Source organism: Falco peregrinus, chromosome 6, assembly GCF_023634155.1.
Source record: "Falco peregrinus isolate bFalPer1 chromosome 6, bFalPer1.pri, whole genome shotgun sequence".
In the NCBI taxonomy this organism is placed as follows: domain Eukaryota; kingdom Metazoa; phylum Chordata; class Aves; order Falconiformes; family Falconidae; genus Falco; species Falco peregrinus.
The window spans coordinates 11,632,199-11,652,384 of NC_073726.1; the positions used below are offsets into that span (position 1 = coordinate 11,632,199).

The 20,186-nt window shown below is 40.4% G+C and overlaps 1 protein-coding gene across 6 annotated transcripts; it reads right to left on the reverse strand.

Moving 5' to 3' along the window:
• Nucleotides 1-2,619: 2,619 nt before the first annotated feature.
• On the reverse strand, nt 2,620-18,483 carry ING3 (inhibitor of growth family member 3). Of its 6 annotated transcripts, XM_055808834.1 has the most exons (13): nt 18,303-18,469; nt 18,059-18,130; nt 13,784-13,890; nt 13,503-13,603; nt 12,103-12,168; nt 10,813-10,909; nt 8,707-8,778; nt 8,290-8,409; nt 6,987-7,144; nt 6,441-6,631; nt 5,070-5,262; nt 4,152-4,190; nt 2,620-3,513 (listed from the first exon to the last, which is right to left on the reverse strand). In XM_055808834.1, exons 4-13 carry the CDS (start codon nt 13,596-13,598, stop codon nt 3,397-3,399), a joined length of 1,149 nt encoding a protein of 382 aa, XP_055664809.1. In that variant the 5' UTR covers nt 13,599-13,603; nt 13,784-13,890; nt 18,059-18,130; nt 18,303-18,469; the 3' UTR covers nt 2,620-3,396. The 6 variants fall into 6 exon arrangements, with proteins under 6 accessions (XP_055664809.1, XP_013158742.1, XP_005242541.1 ...); XM_013303288.3 differs by lacking the exon at nt 13,784-13,890 and having other exon boundaries at nt 6,987-7,045; nt 18,303-18,483; XM_005242484.4 differs by lacking the exon at nt 13,784-13,890 and having other exon boundaries at nt 18,303-18,483.
• Between the last annotated feature and the right edge of the window lie 1,703 nt (nt 18,484-20,186).

Genomic DNA, 20,186 nt, shown 5'->3' on the forward strand with positions numbered 1-20,186 from the left:
TCATTACACAGCTTTGACTACTTTAATCCTCCCATTTGAGCCTTCCCTAGTTTTGCTACCTTTTTACAGCAGAACGGACTGGAATTTTACACTATGTTAAGACCTAAGTGAAACCACCAGTTTACAGTGTTGAACTGTTTTCCGTTCTGTTCTTTATCTCCTAATGAGTCGTTCTTCGCCCTTGTCTGACCTGCTGCTGAGCAGTGAGCTGATGTTTCCATAGCGTTACCGAGAGAACTCCAAATCGCTTTCCTACCCTGCAAGAGCTCCTTCAGAGGCCCCAGCTGCAGGTAAATTGAGTCTGAAGCATTATATTATACCTTATTTTATATTTACAGTATTTTAGTAAATCCTGAATTACATCTTCCGTATAATCACACTCAGTATCATGAGATTGTTCTGCTATTCCTAACACTTTACATTTTTGTGGTAGTTGAGAACCTGCCGTAAGTGCAAACACTGTTACTATTCACTCCTCTTTAACTGATCTGTTACGTATCCATTGAGCAGCAGAGCCCTTCTGGACTCCTCCAGCAGCCTCTCTGGGTTGGGAATACTGGTGATTTATTCCTTTACTATTTACTGTTCTATTTTGCAAATAGTCATGTAACATTAAGGGACCTTCACTCTTCAGCCAGTGCATCACTGGTTTTTAAAGAAACTTTGATAAGAGACACTCTAAACGCCTTTATGTGGACTGCATCAACCTGGCCTTACCTACTTGGTGAAGCTTCCAAGAACTCAAATGACCATGAGGCAAGGACTCTGCCAATATGTAACTACTCAGCTTTCACACTGTAATTACCTGCTGACCTATAAGCTTTTCTCACAGGCTTCCTGTTTAAAAGAAAACAAAACAAAAGCATGCACAGGTTTTATTATTCTACATCTTTGACTTATGTATTGCATTTTTTTTTTCATGTTTTCACATTGGTCCATTTCTGTTTTCTTAACTCTGACAGAAAACATTAATGTACTAATGAGGACAGAGGTAGGGGGTTTTCCTCTTGAGAGTTCTCCAAGTAGCTCCTTCATGAAAAAAATAATTTATATTGCAATGAATTAGCAAACAAATGCTCGCACTAAAAATTGAAGTTATTTGGAGTTGCAGCCTCTGCACCACCTTAGTTACGGTTACCAGCAGAGTGAGGGATTTTGCTATATATGGTCTCAGTTCTCAGAGGACTTACTTCTTAGCCCTAGAGACATAGACATTCAGTCCAAGTGGAGTCTAGATTACCTGTTGCTTAACTTCAGTTCACAGCATGGCACCAGTTTCCAACGGAACAGACTTTGTTATCTCTGTTGTCTCAATATTATATCTTACTTTAAGCCAGATATTCTAGTCCTCAAGTGTTTTTTTAAACAGAGATTTCCACAGGGCTACATACAGCGGGTTCAGTTCCCAGTTTTAATGCAGCCTCAGTTACACTGCTCTTTGTTGTTTATTTTCTCCAACTTCTCCCCTATTCTTTTACCAAAGTCTGTTTACCATCCATAATCACATTTCCTTTCTTACACATCTACTTACCCCAGCTTCACGGATTTAAAATGCCTACTATTCTCCTCTTTAAATAAATGTTGTGCCAGAATCCCAGTTTCATTTCGGTTTGGGTAAAGCCTGCATTTTCTGCACGTACTCCTATTACTAATAAGCCTCTTTTTATTTCCTTGACAGTATTTGCACAGCTATGCAATGAAACACTGCTTCTCTCCCTCACTTCTCTGTGTGGGTTTGGAAAGCAACCACACCAACACCACGGTCCTCCAGCTTGACAGCCTGAAGAGCAACCCAGCGCTAAAGTAAAATCTTTATACAAAAGGGAAAGTGTACTTTTTCAGTAGCGGAAGGAAGTAGGAAGGAAAAAAAAAGGAGTAATAATCTTAATTCTCTTCAATGCTGCTGCATGAAAGAGCCATACAAAAACAACAAAAGGAAATTGTCAGTGAAAGGAAATCTACAAACTATGGCCAAAATAAGCAAGTGGGGAAGAAAGTACAGAAAACCTTTCCATTCTATTCATGGTCAAGGTCTAATTTAAAGATCAGTTTTCTGATCCTGCACTACAACATGTACAACTCATAGATCCAACCATCCACAGGCCTGCATTTGGGCTTCCCGTTACGCCAGGGGTTCTACAAGCAGGATGAACTAACTCCCTTTTTTCTTTCCTGAAGTGTGTGTTGGTTTATACATGAAAACCACTCTCCAGGAAGGAATACGGTCACTGCAAGACACTCTTACTATGGTTCTCTTCTCCCCTTCCCATTTCCATACGTGCCATTTCCATACATACCATGCAGACAGGAAGGCAATCCTGTCTGTAGGTATCTCTTGACATGGTAGGAATCCTTTTTTTTTTTTTAATTACATGGAAAACAGAACTTTTGTGCCCATTTAAGCAGGTGTCACTGATTGCTCGGAGACAGACACATCAAAGCAAATACATTTCAGCATTTGCCTACGTATGTATTAGTTACCCACCCATGAGAGAAATGTCCTCCTGTGCAACCATCCTCCACATGGGTCACGTACAGGAATTTCTTATGCAAACTCAGCTGTGTTCCTCTGATATCATTTCAGGGACAAACCTTTTTTTGACAAATGTACGGAAAACATTATTTCAGGAGTTGAGGTTGTTTTATTGTAACACCTAATACAATTCAAATGTAAAGGATTACTTGCACAAAAAAATAAACACATTTGGTATAAAAATTTATCATCACTTTAACACCTTTTTTTCCTCTTATGGCCTGCACCTTCTCTGGAGCAGAAACATATAAAGACTAATGGCACAAGTTTGTTTTATTCTACAGCATTTTTTTTGCTTTTACATACTCAAGTACCCTAGAGGACAACAGCCCGCTGTATACAAGAACCATTTTCTTCAGCCTGCTGAATTAAGTTTCATAAAGAACCAAAGCTATAAAGGCATTTTAAAAACCATTGTCTCTTTTTTTTTTCAGAAGCACTGACTTTTTGCACCATTTATATACATAGTGTTACATAACAGCTCTTGAGTACAGTACATGCAGCAGAATATATCTGTTGTATATAAAACATACATTTAAAATCTTGATTTATCGGAATTTTTGGAAGATTGAGTAATTGTAGAATGCCCACTGCTTAGAGAAAATGGTTTGATAGTACAAATGTCTGCATATGCTGGCCACTGGAACAATCCAAGGCTCACTGGAATAGTATCCGTAGCACATCAATGTGCATAAATAATTTACTTACAATATTAAAACACAACTAGCAAAATCAATAGTTCAAGATCTTACGACTGCTATGTTAACCCTTAAGTGGTTGCAAGGAAGTGTGGTGGGATTCCTCCCCCTCCCAAGTCCTCTATAAAACCTTTAGTATGTAATTTGTTTTCCAGATGAAGAAACTTATTTATGTCTACTGCCTCTTCTCTTCATTGCAGCCGTACACTGTGGACAGAACCATTTCCCTTTCGGTGCTTCTGTCAGTCCAACACATCCATAGTGGAACCATTCAATAGGGCACTATAAAAGCAGAATTAAAGAGAAGGTTTGGGATCTGAGTTTTTTTCAAAATACCTATCACAAATACAATACTGTGAAAATGAAGTATTAGTAAAAAGCAAAGATTTTGCTACTCACACAAAGTCACAGGGCAAACAAGAAGAGAGGAGGATTTAAGACCCGAAGATATATTCAACGGACTAAGGAAAGTTACAATTCTAGGAGTCACATATGGACTCATTAACAGCAAAAAAAGTATGTTGTGCTTTGAAATATTCAGTTTGTCAACACTAAGTGACACAAAAGTCATCACTCACTCCTGTTTAAATGTAGTATCTCAGTAAATACATGATTACATTCAACTGTTTTTTTACAACTATTTTACTTGAAGGGGACAACTGATAACAGTAGTGACATAGCTACAAATTCTCAGAAATAAAGGGCATTTTAAAGATATCAAACGTTCCCAGTAAAGGGTGAAGCCTTCTAAAAGAACCTGAACAGTGGGGACAGATGAGAAGTTTCCTGAAGAACAGTTCAACGCATGTGCACGTCACTCTAAAGCTGTACTCCAACGCTAACTCTAAAGAAAAGTAACTCCTGCAACCAATAGTTACATGCACAAGCCTCCCATGAGCCTTTTGAACATTGTTACTTACATCTTGGTTATCACAGCCTACCATTTCACCATAGGACACCTAGCAAACAAGAAACAAAAACCTTATTAATAGTTATATTAGTAATGAAAAGCAATCAATGTTTTCAAAAGGCTAAAGTTCAAGTTTCTTCCTTTGAGGAGTTTTTCCATTAAACAGCAGCAACATTTTGATTTTTCTTTTGTTACACAACCCAAAGAACCCAAAGTTCATAGAAAATTGATTTTCAAAAATTTTTTATGCAAAAAAGAAAAGCAAAGATACTTCCTGCATATTTTAGGTTGGATAAAAAAAGGTCAGTATTCAAAACCTGAATGAAGCACATTTTGCTCTAAATAGTACTCGGCACACTATCAGCCCAGTTTTCCAGATTATATTGATATTTCCCTTGCATACATGACAATTTCAAGCACTTTATTTGAAACAATCAAATATTTTCAAGACAATTACAGAAGTCTATAAACTCTGAAAAATGCCAACACCCTTAAAAGTCTTTAAGAACAGGCATTTTTACATCAAAGTTTCTCATGTTGTCATTCAGTTTCACAAGTTTCTGGATAGCTTTTGTTTCGGGATCATTTGCTGGGTTTTTTTAAAGGAAAGTAGGGGAGATCAGGCCAATTCCTCACTAACTTTAATATTTTAACTACATTCACTGTGAACCTATTCAATTTTTAATTGAGTTATTCCTGAATTCATTGAAAGATTTAAAACTCTCTAAGCATGTCATATCACCAGAAAACTTCCTTGGTTTTAGCTTCAACAGTTGAATTTATTATTCATATCAGCAGTAAGTAAATAAAAACATATCAGAATTTCAAGACTGCAACAGAATGTTTTTAAATTAGCAATCAGAGAAGGAAGTTCAGCTGCAACGAAATAGCAGCTGTAGCTGTGTTTCGGGTTGGAAGCCATCCTTACCTGATTACAAATGCAGTAACGTGGCTCATTTGGATCATAAGTCCAGTCAACCTGGCTATTAGAATCGGTCTCTGGTATTACTGCTGTTTGCTGAGAGAGTTCTTGTGCCAGTGCAGATGAAGAAGAACACGATGATAGAGAGGAAGAAGAGGAAGATGATGAGGACTGCTGACTTGAAGATTTGTTGTTGTTTCTGGGGAAGGGTAAAATAAGAAGAAAAAAATAGCATACATCATTTCATTTCCTGCCAAGTGAAAGAATCACTAAGAAAGTACTTTGTTGACTCTGAAATACTGCAGTATGTAAATCCCAAAGCATCATTCCCCAACAGATTTCATTCAACAATTGCAAGAACTGAAATGGACACACTGAATGTTCTTTGGAAAAGAAAACAAGTTGTACCAGCTTACAAATGTGAGCCATGCTATTCTAATCAATTGAATCTAACAGCTTTAAACTGCCAAATACCTTTAATGAACCTTTTTCTTCACAAAATTTTCCAACAACAGCCTTGGTGTCAGGTCCCCATAAAAATTTTATTACCAATAAAAGAGGAATTTACATATAAAAAATGTCATATGTCATGTACAATAGATAACTGTTTTGAAGATGACTGATTCTATGTTAATCTCCACTCAAGCATCACTAATGTCTCCATAGAACAGTGACAGAATACAAATTCTAGCTTTTGCTTATAGGTCAGATCTGACACCCAAGATAGAAGCATTTTTCATGTATGGGTAAGATAAAATTACTAACTGAGCTGTGAACACACACAAATTTCTATGAAGAAAAAACCCACAAGTCAGTTTAAAAGGATGGGCATTTTGACACAGGCGCTCTCAAGTACAGCTTGTGTGGATTGCTGTCACAATGTGTTGTGACACTGTGTTGTTTAAAATGTTTTTAAACTTCATTTTAATCAGAAATAAAATTCATTCTGTTTCCTGTCCTAGATGGGCAGCACCAGAAACCACTTTGTGATTATTTGAGAAGTGGCATGAAGCAGATCTCCACATTATTTCAAAATCATCTAAGCCACTGCATGGTAATTCCCCAAATTTGCTTTTAGGGCAAATCTTCTCTCCAGAACACAGAAGAACAAAGGAAGAAACGAGACTATATCACAGAATACAAAGCAAAGCAAGACATTTATTTAAAACCCTGAAGTGAATTTGCTTAAAGAAAAAAAAAGACATGAAATGACAAAAGAAGAAAGCCCTGAACTAAAAAAAAAAAAAAAAAAAAAAAAAATGCCAGCAGGCAATCACTATTTCTGCTGATCCCCCTTCCCACATATATGGCCCATGACCTCTAAAGAAAAGCTTAGTTGTCTTAAAAGCTGTAATTGCATTCAACAAGAAAACCTACTTGCTTTTTCTGCCACTTCGTGAATCTGTGGTTGATGAACTTAATGTCTGTGTTAATGTAGATGCCAGAGCTGATGATGAATATCCAGTTGAATCTCTGGATAATGAAAATTCTCTTCCAAGCTGAAAATCGTTGTTCTTAAATGCTTCATAGCTGGCTTTTAGACTGGATGTTCGTCTTCCTTCCTTCATCTAAAGGAATACTGATATTGTATCAGATTACACAGTAGAGCTCTTACAGAAGACATACCAGGCTGCTAACTGCTAATTATCTGCACAGGATCATTAGTTACCCTGCTAACAAAATGATGTAAATGGTAAAAAGGTGTAAGAATGTCCCACAAGAAAAGCTAGAACATAAGCTGTCCCTTTATGCAAGTTTTATAGGATGAAACTGTAGCATATGAACCCAAATGGTGATATGAGAACGGAATCACACTGCTGAAAGTCATCATGGGAACTCAGATTAAAAAAAAAAAAAAAAAATCACTACTCTTTCTTCTTAATTGATAGCAGATGCAGAATGACAAGAATGTTTTGACATTACCTGTGCTGTGGCTTGCACTGCTTGAGCTGCTGCCATGGTAATTGCACCAGCCCCAGATCCTGAAGATAATGAGCCCAGGTTATATGATGCCAATGGTTGAGAAGAGTTTGTATTGTATGCATTGTTTGAAGAGGATGATGAATTACTGTTTCGACACCCTTGATGAACAGAACACATTTATGAAATTCAAAATGAAACTAAATACCTTTGCATTTTAAGAAGAGTTATACATGACAACCAGTGAAAGAGTCGGAACTCCGTTTATGCGTCAGAGCAGTCTGATCATTTGGAAAAAAGTGTAAGACATTATTTGACACAGCCAGTATTGGCTTAAGAAAAAAAGTCTGTTGCCCACCTACCCTCACGTGCAAGGACTCCTTTTAGAAAGACAGTACTCACGATCATATTCAGTTATCAAGGAACAGATGCAGCTGCCATGTCTATAAACCCAACCTCTACTGAAATAATGCTGACTACCGTAACCATTAAGAAGGGAGTAAAAATGTGACTGTACACCTATCCTGCCTCCGAAGTAAAACTGTTAATAAACTTAAATTCTAAAAACCATAAATCACAGTTGTAATGCAAGATTTCCATGACCATCTACAGACTGCTCAAACAGTTACATTTTATGCACCATCTCATGTGCAGGTCCTTCAAAACAGAAGTAAAATGGGTATGAGGGAGACTACTGAAACTGATCAACAGTACTTAATTCCAAAGCGTAAGGTAATTTACTTACTGTAACCTCTCACCATCTTTTATTTTCAGAAAAGAAACTATGAAACACCCTAATTTTGAAAATGGGCAGAAAGTCATGGCTTTTTGTTTTCATATTACTCAAAAAGACTTCTCACCTCTTTTGAAATAGACAACACATGGAAGAATTTTATTTTATTGTAGCCAAATGCCATGTTAGACCAACTCTTAAAAAAAAAGTGTGAAAATTCTTTTCCCTTGCTTTGGAAAATGTTGCATGTGTTTCTTTTTCCCGAAATAATCATGCATTGATCTCTTATACTTCTGCTACTGGCTGAATTAAACTGTACTGCGACCTTCTTCCAAGCAGTGTAAATAAAAGGAAAGACGCAACATGCTCCTGTTAAATGACAACAAAGCTGTTGTGCTCCATGGACAACACAGATGAGTAACAATGTTTGCAAATTCTCACATTTCAAATGACCAAAAAATCCCAGAGGAAAGGGTATAAGCCTCTGATTTCAAAAGACAGTAACTCACAAATATAATTGAGTTTCTCATCTTCCGATTAAAAAGCAGTAAAATCCACGACAATTAAGATTACCTGGTGTATTTTCTTTAGAAGCATCTGAAGTCAGGGTAGATAGAAGAGCTTCAGATTTAAACTTCTTTTCAGGAGCGTGATCTGTTGCACCATGGTGCGAAGATGGATTGTTTCTCCTTTCTAAATGAAACAAATGAAGGGAACTTAAATGTAAAAACTTTCCAGCTTGAAAGTCAAACTATAACTAAAGACCTTAAAACAGCACTTCCAACTAATTTCCACCAGTTTTCATTATTATTTCATTCTTGCACTTCTTCTGAATAGGCACGATTATCATTGAATTATGCCTTCCCCCCCCCCCCCCATGTCTGGAGAAAAAGAAAAAAGTTGCAAACATTTTTTTTCCCTAACACTACTCAACTACTCAAAATAAGCAAACATAAAGAGTGGACATGTTCTTAAGTCTCAAATACTTACTCTCTACTGGAGTGTGAGAATGGGCGTGATGGTTATTCACAGGCTGTGATGGTGTATCCAGCTCCAGAGACCCTATGAGGGAGGTAAAAAGGATAGGTTTTGACTTTTAGATACTAAATGGATCTTTTTAATATTAACCAAATCACTATGCAGTTATATTTATTTTAATAGAATAGAAAAACAGAAGGGGTTTTGCTAGAGTTGAAACCCTTCCTTTGTACAACCAGGAGGCAGTGAGAATAACAGTTTTAAAATAAAAACTGGTGACTACTGCTGTTCAACTGTTGAAATAGGAAGTTAAAATCAAGGCCAATATGGAGAACAAATAACATTGTTCTCAACATGCCACTTATTCAAATGAGCTGCACACAAGCTGCTGATAGTTTGAGAATGCTGCACCAAAAATACTGACAATCTATACCAACGCGAATTGAAAAGACAATTGTAACAGGTAAACTATATTAACGAGGTATCTTGTCCCACTGAGTCCGTCTTGTCAGATGGAGTCAAAGCACACAAGCACTGGCAACGTTTGTCAAGATGATCTAACATTCAACAGGAAGGGATCTGGATCATTACCCAAATTTTCTTAGTATGCAAAATACACAGAGCAACAATTCAATGAAGGCGGGGGTTGGAGGGGGAAGGCAACAGGGCACAAATTCAAGTCCATGTCTAAGACTAGTATTTCTTCTAATGTGAGGCTAAACAATCACAGCATGGGAGAGACTCTGACCATAAATTTCCATCAGCCCAATACACAACAATTTGTGTATGAATCTTTGACAAAAAGATTTTGAACTAGCTGCAAAACCTACCAACTTACATTTATACAAAAGACAACTCAAGTAAGTAATTACTCATTTTTCAAAATCTGTAGCTTTGACATTTCTTCACCTCTTTCAGTGCTTTCAAAAAGTACACGAATGTATTGACAAAAGTTTAAAGAAAATTATTCTAAAAGAGGTTCAAAGCATAAGGAGACATTTTGGCTGAGCTGACATTAACTGTTATGAACTAGTCCAAAGGTTGCCCTCTGGCGGAACCTCAACTGCATGGATTTACTCTGAAAGCCAAAAATGTTAAGAGGCTTCTACTTTTCACTTAATTAAAAAAAAAAAAAACAACAACAAAACAAAACCAAGCAACCTTAAAGATGCAACATGCAATCTGGTACCTTTCTGTTTTGAATTCTTGAAACTCTACCTACCTTACCAAACACACAGCTCAACTGAAGGCAGTATCTCATCTTAAACCTGCAGCTGGGAGTCCTTTTCTGTAGTTGCTAGTTCAATAAAAGCACTTACTTTGCAGTTCTCTTTTTGTGCCTGTTATTTGTAATAGCAATTACAAATAAAATATCCAAAAACTCCCAGCTTTTTGACAAAGCCGCACAAAGTTCAAAGAAAGACTAGTTATTCCTAATCTCAAGTGATTTAGATCACCTTTCACTACCCTTGGATACGAGAACAGTCACTGCCTCTTAGCTCTGTAATCACAGCAGTTAAATCAATTTTTAAATTAATCATGATTACATTTGAACTTGATATCTAGATGTTTTGCTGTATTTGTTAAGCATGCAGGTTTCTTACCCAAAATGCTTCTCCCTCGCTACCCTATTACAAAACAACCCATTCTCTCCCCTTCGGGAAAAGAAAACCACTGAGTACCGAACTTTACTTGACATCCCACACCTGTAACTAAAATAATGACCCTCCTCAACTTGGTGGCAATCAATTCAAGTAAGAAACGGTACACTTTTAACTAGGTAGGTGGCAAGCTTAGGCTGAAGTACTTGTCTGAATACCTACAGTCATTAAAAAAAGGTTCAAAGAATTATGTACCTTACTGTAACAATTCGTAAGTGCAACAGTTGTGCAAAAAAAAAAAAATTCTAATTGCTCAGTTGTATTTTGACTTCACCGATAAAAATTGAGGTTGAAACTAAAATTTCAGAATCAGTGACTGATGAAAAGCATGCAGGTTAAAACACAATTCTGAAACAAGTGGAAATACTGCTGGCCACAAACAAGTGGTACAATATTTCAATTTTGTAAATTGACAGAAAAATCTGTCAAGTCCTTAAAGAAAATAATGTATACTTACGTCTCTCTAATATTTCTGTAATTCCAGCATTATCTGCTTCAAGTTCCATTTTAAATTTAGCAAGTTCCTGGTCCAATTTTCTCAAATGACGGTCTACCTGTTTTTGAGGCAAAGCACCAATAAATACCATCCAGTTCCGGAACATGAGTATGAACATCCTTAATCTCAGGATCACTAAATATTTCCTATCCAGCAACTCTCTGCCGTGCTGTACTAAGCATGTATAAGACCGCTAAGAAGCATAACTACTCAGTCACCTACATTTCCCTAACTCCGCTGAGATACTAGAGTTAACACCAAAATAGCACTGTTGCTCCCAAGCTGTGAAGTCAATCACAGGATACAAGAAGGCTACATATTGGCTCAGCAGCTAGAAGCCCTCCTCTTACTGCAGCTGACATTCCAAGGCACGGTGTTAAAGTGGGTTTTTTTGAGGAAAAAAAAGGCGAGGAGGACTTGGGGATACTGTGGGTATGCTACAGAAAGGGGAAGAGAAAGAACATGCACTTTAGAAGAGGCTGCGCAGCATTGGGGAAATTGCAAGTTCACTGAGTTGCAATCTCTATGCCATGCCACTATACACACCAGTAAACCTAAGTATTGAGTAAAAGGAGTCTTTACACTTCCAGTTTAGAGACCCCGTGCGTTTGAGTAAACTATGACTTGCTCTTGGGTACTGAAAATTAACAGTAACAAAAAAACCTGAACTTCATTTCATGGGAAGAGACACAATGTTCCAATGCTTTCTTCATCTAAAGTCATACAGCAGAATGTACCTGTCCCTAAACTATTAAAAACTGAGCAATTTTTTGCAGTTACCAACTAACCAAGAGAGAGGGTAAGTTCCAATTTTTTGAACTTCTGGTTATCTGAAGTGAAATTAAAGCAGACAAGAAATAATTGGTTTATGTTTACTATGTCCTAGTGCAGTCTGACTTGCAGGTTCTATTCTCTAAGAAAATGTAAAATAAAGATACTTAAAATTCAAAATACACATGCTATAAGGAAGTGAAACCTGCTTGCAGTATCTTTGAAAAAAATAATAAATGAAACTAAAACAAAACCAACATGCACAAAAACCTTATGATTTCTAAAATTATTCCTGTATGTTTTGTATTTAAGTGACACTACTCATAGCAACAAATATGAAATGCTTCTTTCACCAATAAAAACATCTGTATGTAGCTGGCATAACCGTACAGGCAGCACTGTTGTAGTGCTTATCAAAATGTTTATAAGTCCTTAGGGCACAAATTTAGGTAGTTCACCACAAGCCTTCTGTCCACTTACCAAATCATATATTTGATTAGCCAATTGCACTTTTTCATCTGCGTCTTCCAAAGCCTTGTAATAATCCTGTTATAAAGAGAATTTTTTTCAAATTATTAATTTCGCTCATTTTAAGCTTTGTTATTCAGCGCAAAATGTAAGTTACAAGGAGAAATGCAAGTCAGTTTTCAGAAAGAGTATGAAACTCTACTGTAAACAACAATCAGCTGAATTTAGATGAGAGATATAATACGTATCAATTTACTGTCTGTGCCTTAGAAAAAGCCAAACTACAAGATATGGACACTCCCTCCTTAGATTTCTGCAAGAAATGCTACAAGAAAAGAAACAATCTATACAGCATAAGGTTACAGATTCAAAATGAGACTGTATTTCACGTCATATGGAACTTTAGGACCACCACAGATACTATCACCCTTCAAAATTATGCTAACAAGTACTGTGAGGGGAGGCCTTTCCAACACTGTAGTTAAACAGACATAATGATGTACATAATTTAAATTATTTTAAAATACATAATTCATAAATGTATAATAATTTGACTAAAGCAATCCAATTTTAAACTCTGCTCTAACTAATGAAAATCCACAAACAAAACCTTTTTTTTATAAGTATGTCTGCACATGTTTTTACTCTAGATTTAAACAGGTTTATGTGCCTTTTTATTCTCAATTTCCACTAAAGAGTATCTTGCTTAGGTGAAAACTTGAAATTTTGGTAAAACTAAAGTCAAAAGCAAATTTTTCGTTTATGCCAGGGAAGTCAGAGCTTTGACTTTTTCTTTTTTTAAATATATCAATCTGTTTGTATTAACTAAAGAAAAAAACACCTTGGCCAAATAAGGGACTGAAGTAGCAAGTAGAAGACTACAGAGGAGTTTCTCCTGAAAAAATGATGGATTACCTTGCTAACAATACCATGACCAATGCCCAAGTGTTGAAGGATAAAACAGAACACATCCACCTTCTTATTTCTCCCCTGCTAAAGCTACATATACCATATGTATAATACATACAAGGACATAGGCAGAATCACAGGAAATGCTGAAGCTAAGCTTGAAAAATATCACCTAAAAGAAAGCTAATTAGCTTACACAACTCCATGTCACACAAGCAGAAACAAAACATCTGAGCTAAAATTTAGTACCTGGTTTCCTCACCATTTCAGGATCATAATTTTTAAAATGCTAGCAAATACTGGGTAAAACTTGAGAGAAATGCTTCATCAAAGAAACTTTTCAGTAATTTTTCCCGTCCTAGGTAGTTTTATCCATCTCTGTGAAAGCCCAAGGGAAGTCACAGTTCTGAACACTTAAGTCTCCATCAATCATAAGCTATTTTTTTCTAAGGTTCTTTTTGTTTGCAAAATAAAAGTGTGATCCACTCCTGTGATATCCTTACTTTTTTGATTGATGTCATTTGTTCTTCTCTCCATTCAGGTTTGTTTTTCTTTGCATTCATAAAAAATTCATTTACCCTCTGCTCAAGCTGATCCATTGCATCTGTAGCACAGGAAAAAATTAAGATAAACGTTATCTTCTCACGTACATAAACATTATGAAATAAGGTGGAATTTTTTTCTTAAACAAAGTTGACAGGACTGAGGTGCAAACTATCAGAGGAAAAAAAAAAACAAAACCAAAACAACCAAGTGACAGTGGACTGAGAAGGGAAATACTTACCTTAATTTCCAAGAAGCAGAATTGCATTCTGGTAGGATTCTCATCAAGGTTCTTGTGCTCTCCAGCATGGGACAGGCAGGACTCCAAGTTCTAAAGGTTTTTTGTCCCTAAGAGCAGTGGTAGTGACTTAAAGCACGACCCAAACTCCTCACCCAGGGCTCTAGACTGCTGATTTTGGAACATTCTAGCCAGTTACAAACTGAGCAGGAAACAAAATGTTCTCCTAAGAGAAACAGTCAAATACAAAACCAAATAATTGAAAAAATTAGTGCCTCAAAAAGGTAGAGCAACTGAAGAGTCAAGTCACTGCCTTTAATTCAAGGCCCTCTCCACTGTATGTACTGCTAGGAAGGGCGAGGGCAAATTGGAAGCACTCACAAAGTTATTCCCCCCACCCCCACAGGGTAGCACTAAGGGATATATGCACTGATGAAACACTATTTGGACAGGATTCTCACTTGCATGAAGTTGAGAAGTATCGTAAGGGAAAAAATAAAATCACTAATTCTCTAACATTAACTATTGTAAGAAAGGAAAATGTCAGCCACAAGTTATTTGTTTCATTGTTTACTGAGATGGGAACAGGGATTCCCTTCCCTTTCCTTCCTTCAAAAAAAAAACCAAAAACAAACCAAGAAACTCAACACTGAGTTTAATATTTCAACAGCTGGACACCTGTGCATGCAACAGCTTGCATATTTTTCCAAACGCACACAGCTCCCTCGGTCAAATTGGCTTTGATAGCCTTGCTAGTCTCAGGACAGATGACAGTACTGAAAACGTTTTTCACAGCACTCTCAGTAATACTGTCCAGATAGCAGTTTCAAATCAAACATGACAATGCACCAGCTACCTACAGACTTCAGGCTCTGGGTGTAAAACACGTAAGATACTTTCAGAAACCACCATTAAAACTGGATCACACGATGGGCATCATCCTTTACCAAAAAAAAAAAAAAAAAAGTAAACTAACTAATTCAAGAAACTCATGAATTCCTAGGTATGATAAACTCTTCAAATCCAGTGGAGCCCAAAGATTTTCACAATCTGTGAAAATTCAAAGCTAGAAATAACTGTTCATGTAAAGAACCAACAATCATTCATACTAAATGATAAAAAACATTCATCGGGTTTCCCTGTGCTGAGAATGTCCAGCATCAAAACCAAGAGCAATCTAACAACTGACCAGCCAGAGCTCAATTAATCCCAAGGCAAACCATTGTGACATAGGCTCACATCAACTTTACTTAGACAAAAAAAGTAGTCAAACCGTTTTGGCATAAAAAAAGGTTAAAGATGAGAGAACCTGTACAATGAGCACTTTCAGCTTGCACTGTGCTCTTCAGAGCAAAGTTTAGAAAGCCTGAACATCAAGGAAGCCTGCACACACTCCACATGGAAGCTGCTAAAAGCTTTGTTCTTTGACCAAATGACTTTAATTTGGTCCATAAAGCCAAGAGACACAAATGTTCCATCTCTGATTCCCAGAGGGCAAACAGTTAGGTGATAGCTATTCTAATAGCTCCAAAGATGTGAAAAGAAAAAAAAAAAAAAAATCAGTCTTACATCTTCATTTTTTACTGAGTATACCTATATCAGCCTGTGTAAGACTGCCCAAGGGAAAACTTCCACAGAAACCTGGTCTCTCCTGGAAAGGCAGAAACAGCAAAAGGGAATGCAGGTCAGATCTATTATGAATTCTAATTATCTATATGAAAAGTTCTCTCTGGTATGTTCAGGTTCCTTCACCTTTTCTCCTCCCCTACCTTTTTAATCCAACTGTGATACTATATTCTGAGACACCGATCTCTTAGATAAGATTTCCCAAGAGAGTTGCCAGAAACTCTATCAGGAGAGAGGCCTTTTTCCAGACCTTGACATTTTACCATGGAGGTCTGATAATCCATAATCTGAATTTAGAGAAACATATTTTATCCTCCATGTGGAACTCAGTTAAAGCGCAAGAGTCAAATCGCAGCTCAGATGGTCTTTACTTTTCCCACAGCAGTCTTAATCAGGACATACAACAGGTACAGCTGGTTTATTATTTCTTCTAACAACAAACAGCAGCACCTGCCCCTTCAGATGTCCACGTGGTCCAAACAGGACAGACTATAACATCAACATTGACTCTAAAACCCAGCAGCACAGTTATCTCTTAATTACAACTCATACAGGTTTCTGGGACAGCATCACTCATCGAAGTGCTGTTTTCAAGTACTTCAGAGATACTGAATATTCACAGCAAGTCACTGTCACAGCATGAGAACAACTTCCACCTTTGTATGTAGTATTCAAAGGGCAGTTTGGCAACTGATGTTGAAGAGATGCTAGTCCAGAAGTTTCATAAATGCCTTTGGATGCTTTATCACTCATTGTGCAAGAATTGCAGAAGTACCAAGCTCCAAGAGAACTTTTCTCTGGGCCTAAGGTTGACCTTAGTATACAATATCCAGTGCTATTTGCTACTTCCAGTAATATAATGTGGAGTGTTATTTGCCGCTTCCAGTTAAAGCAGAGGAAATTATGCTGCTGCAACTCTGGCGGTGCTAGTTGGCTCAGTTCTGAAACACACTTCAAAAAAAGTAATAGCTTTTTTGCCTCCCTACCGCACAAAAGTAACATTTGTGAACTTGCTCTGAACTACCTAAGCCAGTGAGCTGCTCGCTCCCTCTCCTGGTGTGCCTCAGCAACTGTTGGTTCAGAGGTGCTACCTCCCAAGAGGAGCCATTGCTCTGTTCCCACAGCTTCAAGTGCGGAATCCAAGACAGCACTTGGGCCATAGTATACAAAAACATCCTACAGCCAGCTGAACACGTTTCAATAGCCTGTTAAACAGACCTGCTGGGTCCACTGAAGTAAACAGCCAAGGGAAAGCCTGAGCCCACACTTCAATGTATTGCAGGTTAAACTATCATTTTCAAGAATTCCTGTACGGCATTCACTTGTTATTTCAATCCTTGCTCCTTCTCTCATTCTTCTTTACAGTGGTCTGACCCTCCTGTATTGGTGATTCCTCTCATCTTTTGTGCAGTAAGTTTCATGAACAGAGACCTTTGTACCACAGTTAGAGATAAACGTATTAATCAAACACATCAAACGACAGCAACACCTAACCAGGTGTTACAGGACACCTATGTCCCAGACAAGATCGCATCAGAAAAGAAGAAAACGCAACGTGTCCTTAAAACAGCATAAGGCAGTGGATTATATGAGGATATAAGCAGAGATATTCCCTGGAGGCATTTAGAAGATGTGTAGGTGTGGCACTTAAGATGACACAGGTGAACTTCGCAGTATTAAGTTTACGATTGGAACGGATGATTGTGAAGGTCCTTCCCAACCTAAATAATTCTGCAGTCCCATACACAGTGATCTACAAAGAAACCTAAAGCAGACTGCGTATGAGGTTACTTGTCAGCCAGGGCACACGCGGCTGAGCAAGAAGCACCTTCACGTTCGCTATTACGAGGGGAGCTGGCCAGGAAGTTTCAGAGACAGCACGCCGCTACCCGCCAAAGGAGTGGGACATAACTCACGCTCCAAACCACCATCACTGCTCTTAGGGATCAAAAATCTAAAGAGTTTGGGACGTGCCACCGAAAATGCCTCTGGGAGCAGCACAAGCCCAGGAGCGAAACTCCTGTCAGGCCCTACTCGCGCCGAGGCGCGGCTGCGGGCCGGGGCCGGGCTGGGAGCGGGCGGCTCGGCAAGGTCGCGGCTCGGCGCCGCCGGCGGACACGGCGCCAGCCCAGCGCGCCCCGCCCCTCGCCGCGTGCCGGCGGCTCCCCGCGCGGCGCCGGGCCTCCGCAGCGCCGCCTCCCGCCGCCGCGGCCACTGCACCGCGCCGCCGGCCCGCAGGAGACGACGCCAGGCGCCCGGTGCCGACGAGGCGCGCCCGACCTTCAGCTCCGCAGCGGCGCTGCCGGAGCGCCGGGCGCGGGGTGGGAAAGGGGCGCGGAGGCCCCGGGCCGGCCCGCGGGGCGGTGGCGGGGAGCGGAGCTGCCCGCACAAGTCGGAGCGCCCCGGCGGCGCCACCTCGCCCCCGGCTTCCCTCCTCCGCCTCCTCCTTCGCCTCCTCCTCCTTCTCCTTCGCCTCCTCCTCTTTCGCCTCCTCCTCCACCCGCCTCCCCACACCGCGGGCCCGCGGCTGGGCGCGGCGATGGAGCCGGTGCCCGCGGCCGCCCCCCGCTGGCGGGGCGGGGCGGGGCGGGCGCGCGCGGGGCGCGGGGAGGGGAGGGGGCGGGCAGAGCGGAGGGGGCGGGACTCACGTACTCTGCACCTGCAGGTCCATCTCGCGCATCTCGGTGAACCTGTCGCGCAGATCCATGGGAAGCTGCTCGATCACTGCAGGGACACGGGGGAGCGGGGAGAGAAGGAGGGAGGGAGGGAGGAAGACAGTCAGTCACTCACCGCCGTGGGGGAGGGGGGGCGCCGCCTCTTCGCCGCGGCTCCCCCCCGGCTCCCCCCCCACCGGCCGTGCCCGGCCGCCCGGCACCCCAGTCCCGCACACACTCACTCTCCAGATAGTCCTCCAGATACAGCATGGCGGCGGCCGGGCCAGCGCCAAGGGGCTTCTCGCTAACAGGGGCTCGTCCCTTCCAATATGGCGCCGCCGCCGCCAACAACAGCAGCTCGACTCAGCGAAAACAACATTGGCGGCTGACGGCGCTCGCCCCGGCCGCGCCGCGATTGGCTGCCCGCGCCGCTGACGCACACCGTGGCTCGCGCTCTCCCGCACGGCTTCACGGGAAACGCAGTCTGGGCGCGGGCAGGCGGCGGGAAACTGCATGTGCCGGCATGCACCGCGGCGGCCGCGCCTCCCTCCCGCCCTGCCCGCGAGGCCCCGCGGGGGCTGAGGCGGCGCCCGTGGACGGCTCCGGCGCGCTCGGTGGTGCCCGGCCCTGGTCACTTCGGCCAGGCTGGGGCCCTGGAGGCGCACCCGCCCTGCGGGATCCGTGCGGTTTTCCCCAGGGAGCGCCCTCCCTCCCTGCCGACCGCCGCCTTGCCAGGCGAAGTCGGGCCGTGCGGCTGCCGGCCCCGGCCGAGGGTCGCCCGCCTCGGGCAGCCGCGCCGCACCTCTGGCGGAGAGAAGGGAGAAGCTCGCAGCTTTTGCATCAGACTTATGCTCTCGTTTATTTATCCGTTATTTTTATATGCTCGCAGCTGGTAACAGCGCATTAAAAAAAAAAAAAAACAAAAAAAATTACCCTGCTAATGAAATTACTCTTTACTTTGTGTCTTCTTGTGAGTGACCCAAAGCAAAAAAGCTGCTCTGTTCGAGATACACCAGTAGTATATACCTACCTATCTATCTGTCTATCTATATATGTACACTACACGGGTAGTAACAACAGTACAGGCACACGAGAGCATAACCAGCTGCGGGCTTTGGAACTACTGTTCAGGAGTAGGAAAAAATAATTATCAGGTAGTAATGATTGCAATCCATTTGCAATACTTCTTAGTGTAATTTATTTTTTAAATGTTTGAGGCTGAGGTTTTTCACGCAGTTTCAATCCCCCAAATAGTTTATTTCATCCTTCTGTCACTATCTTATATTCCTTGCTCTAATCATGGACTGGTGCTTTTACCCAGATTTGGTTCTTGACTGGGAGAAGGAGTTTGTGTGATGTCAGGTGTAGGTACAGGAGCATAAGAACTGCAGTAGGACAGGCTAGCTTCCCACCATGTTTTTTATAGCCTTTTCATGTTCTCATCTGTGCCATATACATCCAAACAAGGAAAGAAAGTATATGTTTACGTCAAGCCTAAGTAAAAATCTGTGTGGGATGTTTTTGAGTGTCAGCAGGGTCAATGGAGCATGGCGTTCTTTTCTCATGTTTTAAGTTCGAATGTTGTGAACAGTTAACTAGCTAAGGATGACTGAACTTTGGGAACTGAAGCATAAATTTTGTGTGTAGCATTTATGAAGACTGATGTTAGCTATGGCTCAAATACATAGGGTCTAGATGGATTTTTTTGTTGTTTTTTTTGTTGGTTTTTTTATTCCTGTGTCATTACAGAGGAAAAAAAAAAAGGTACAGCAATAACTATTAACTTTGCAAAAGAAGTGCTGTGCCAAAGTGATTACTTTCCACACTTGCTCCATCATTAGCTATGTAGCCTCTACTGCCAAAACAGAAATATCAACTAGTCTCATACATACCAATGGACAGTTTTTATATCGTCATTAAGCTCAGTTATCCTTGGTTGAAAGAATCTGTGTATTATTGCTCATACAGATCACTCTTTAATGTAGAACTTTTGACACACTGGTGTAGGAATGATAATATTTTTGGAGTTTTGTGTGAGAAATTGCTTGGCCCCATTTTGTTATGCAGAATACAAGACTGACCCTTCCTGGGAAGATAAATGCCTGCACTTTTATTAAAGTGAAAGG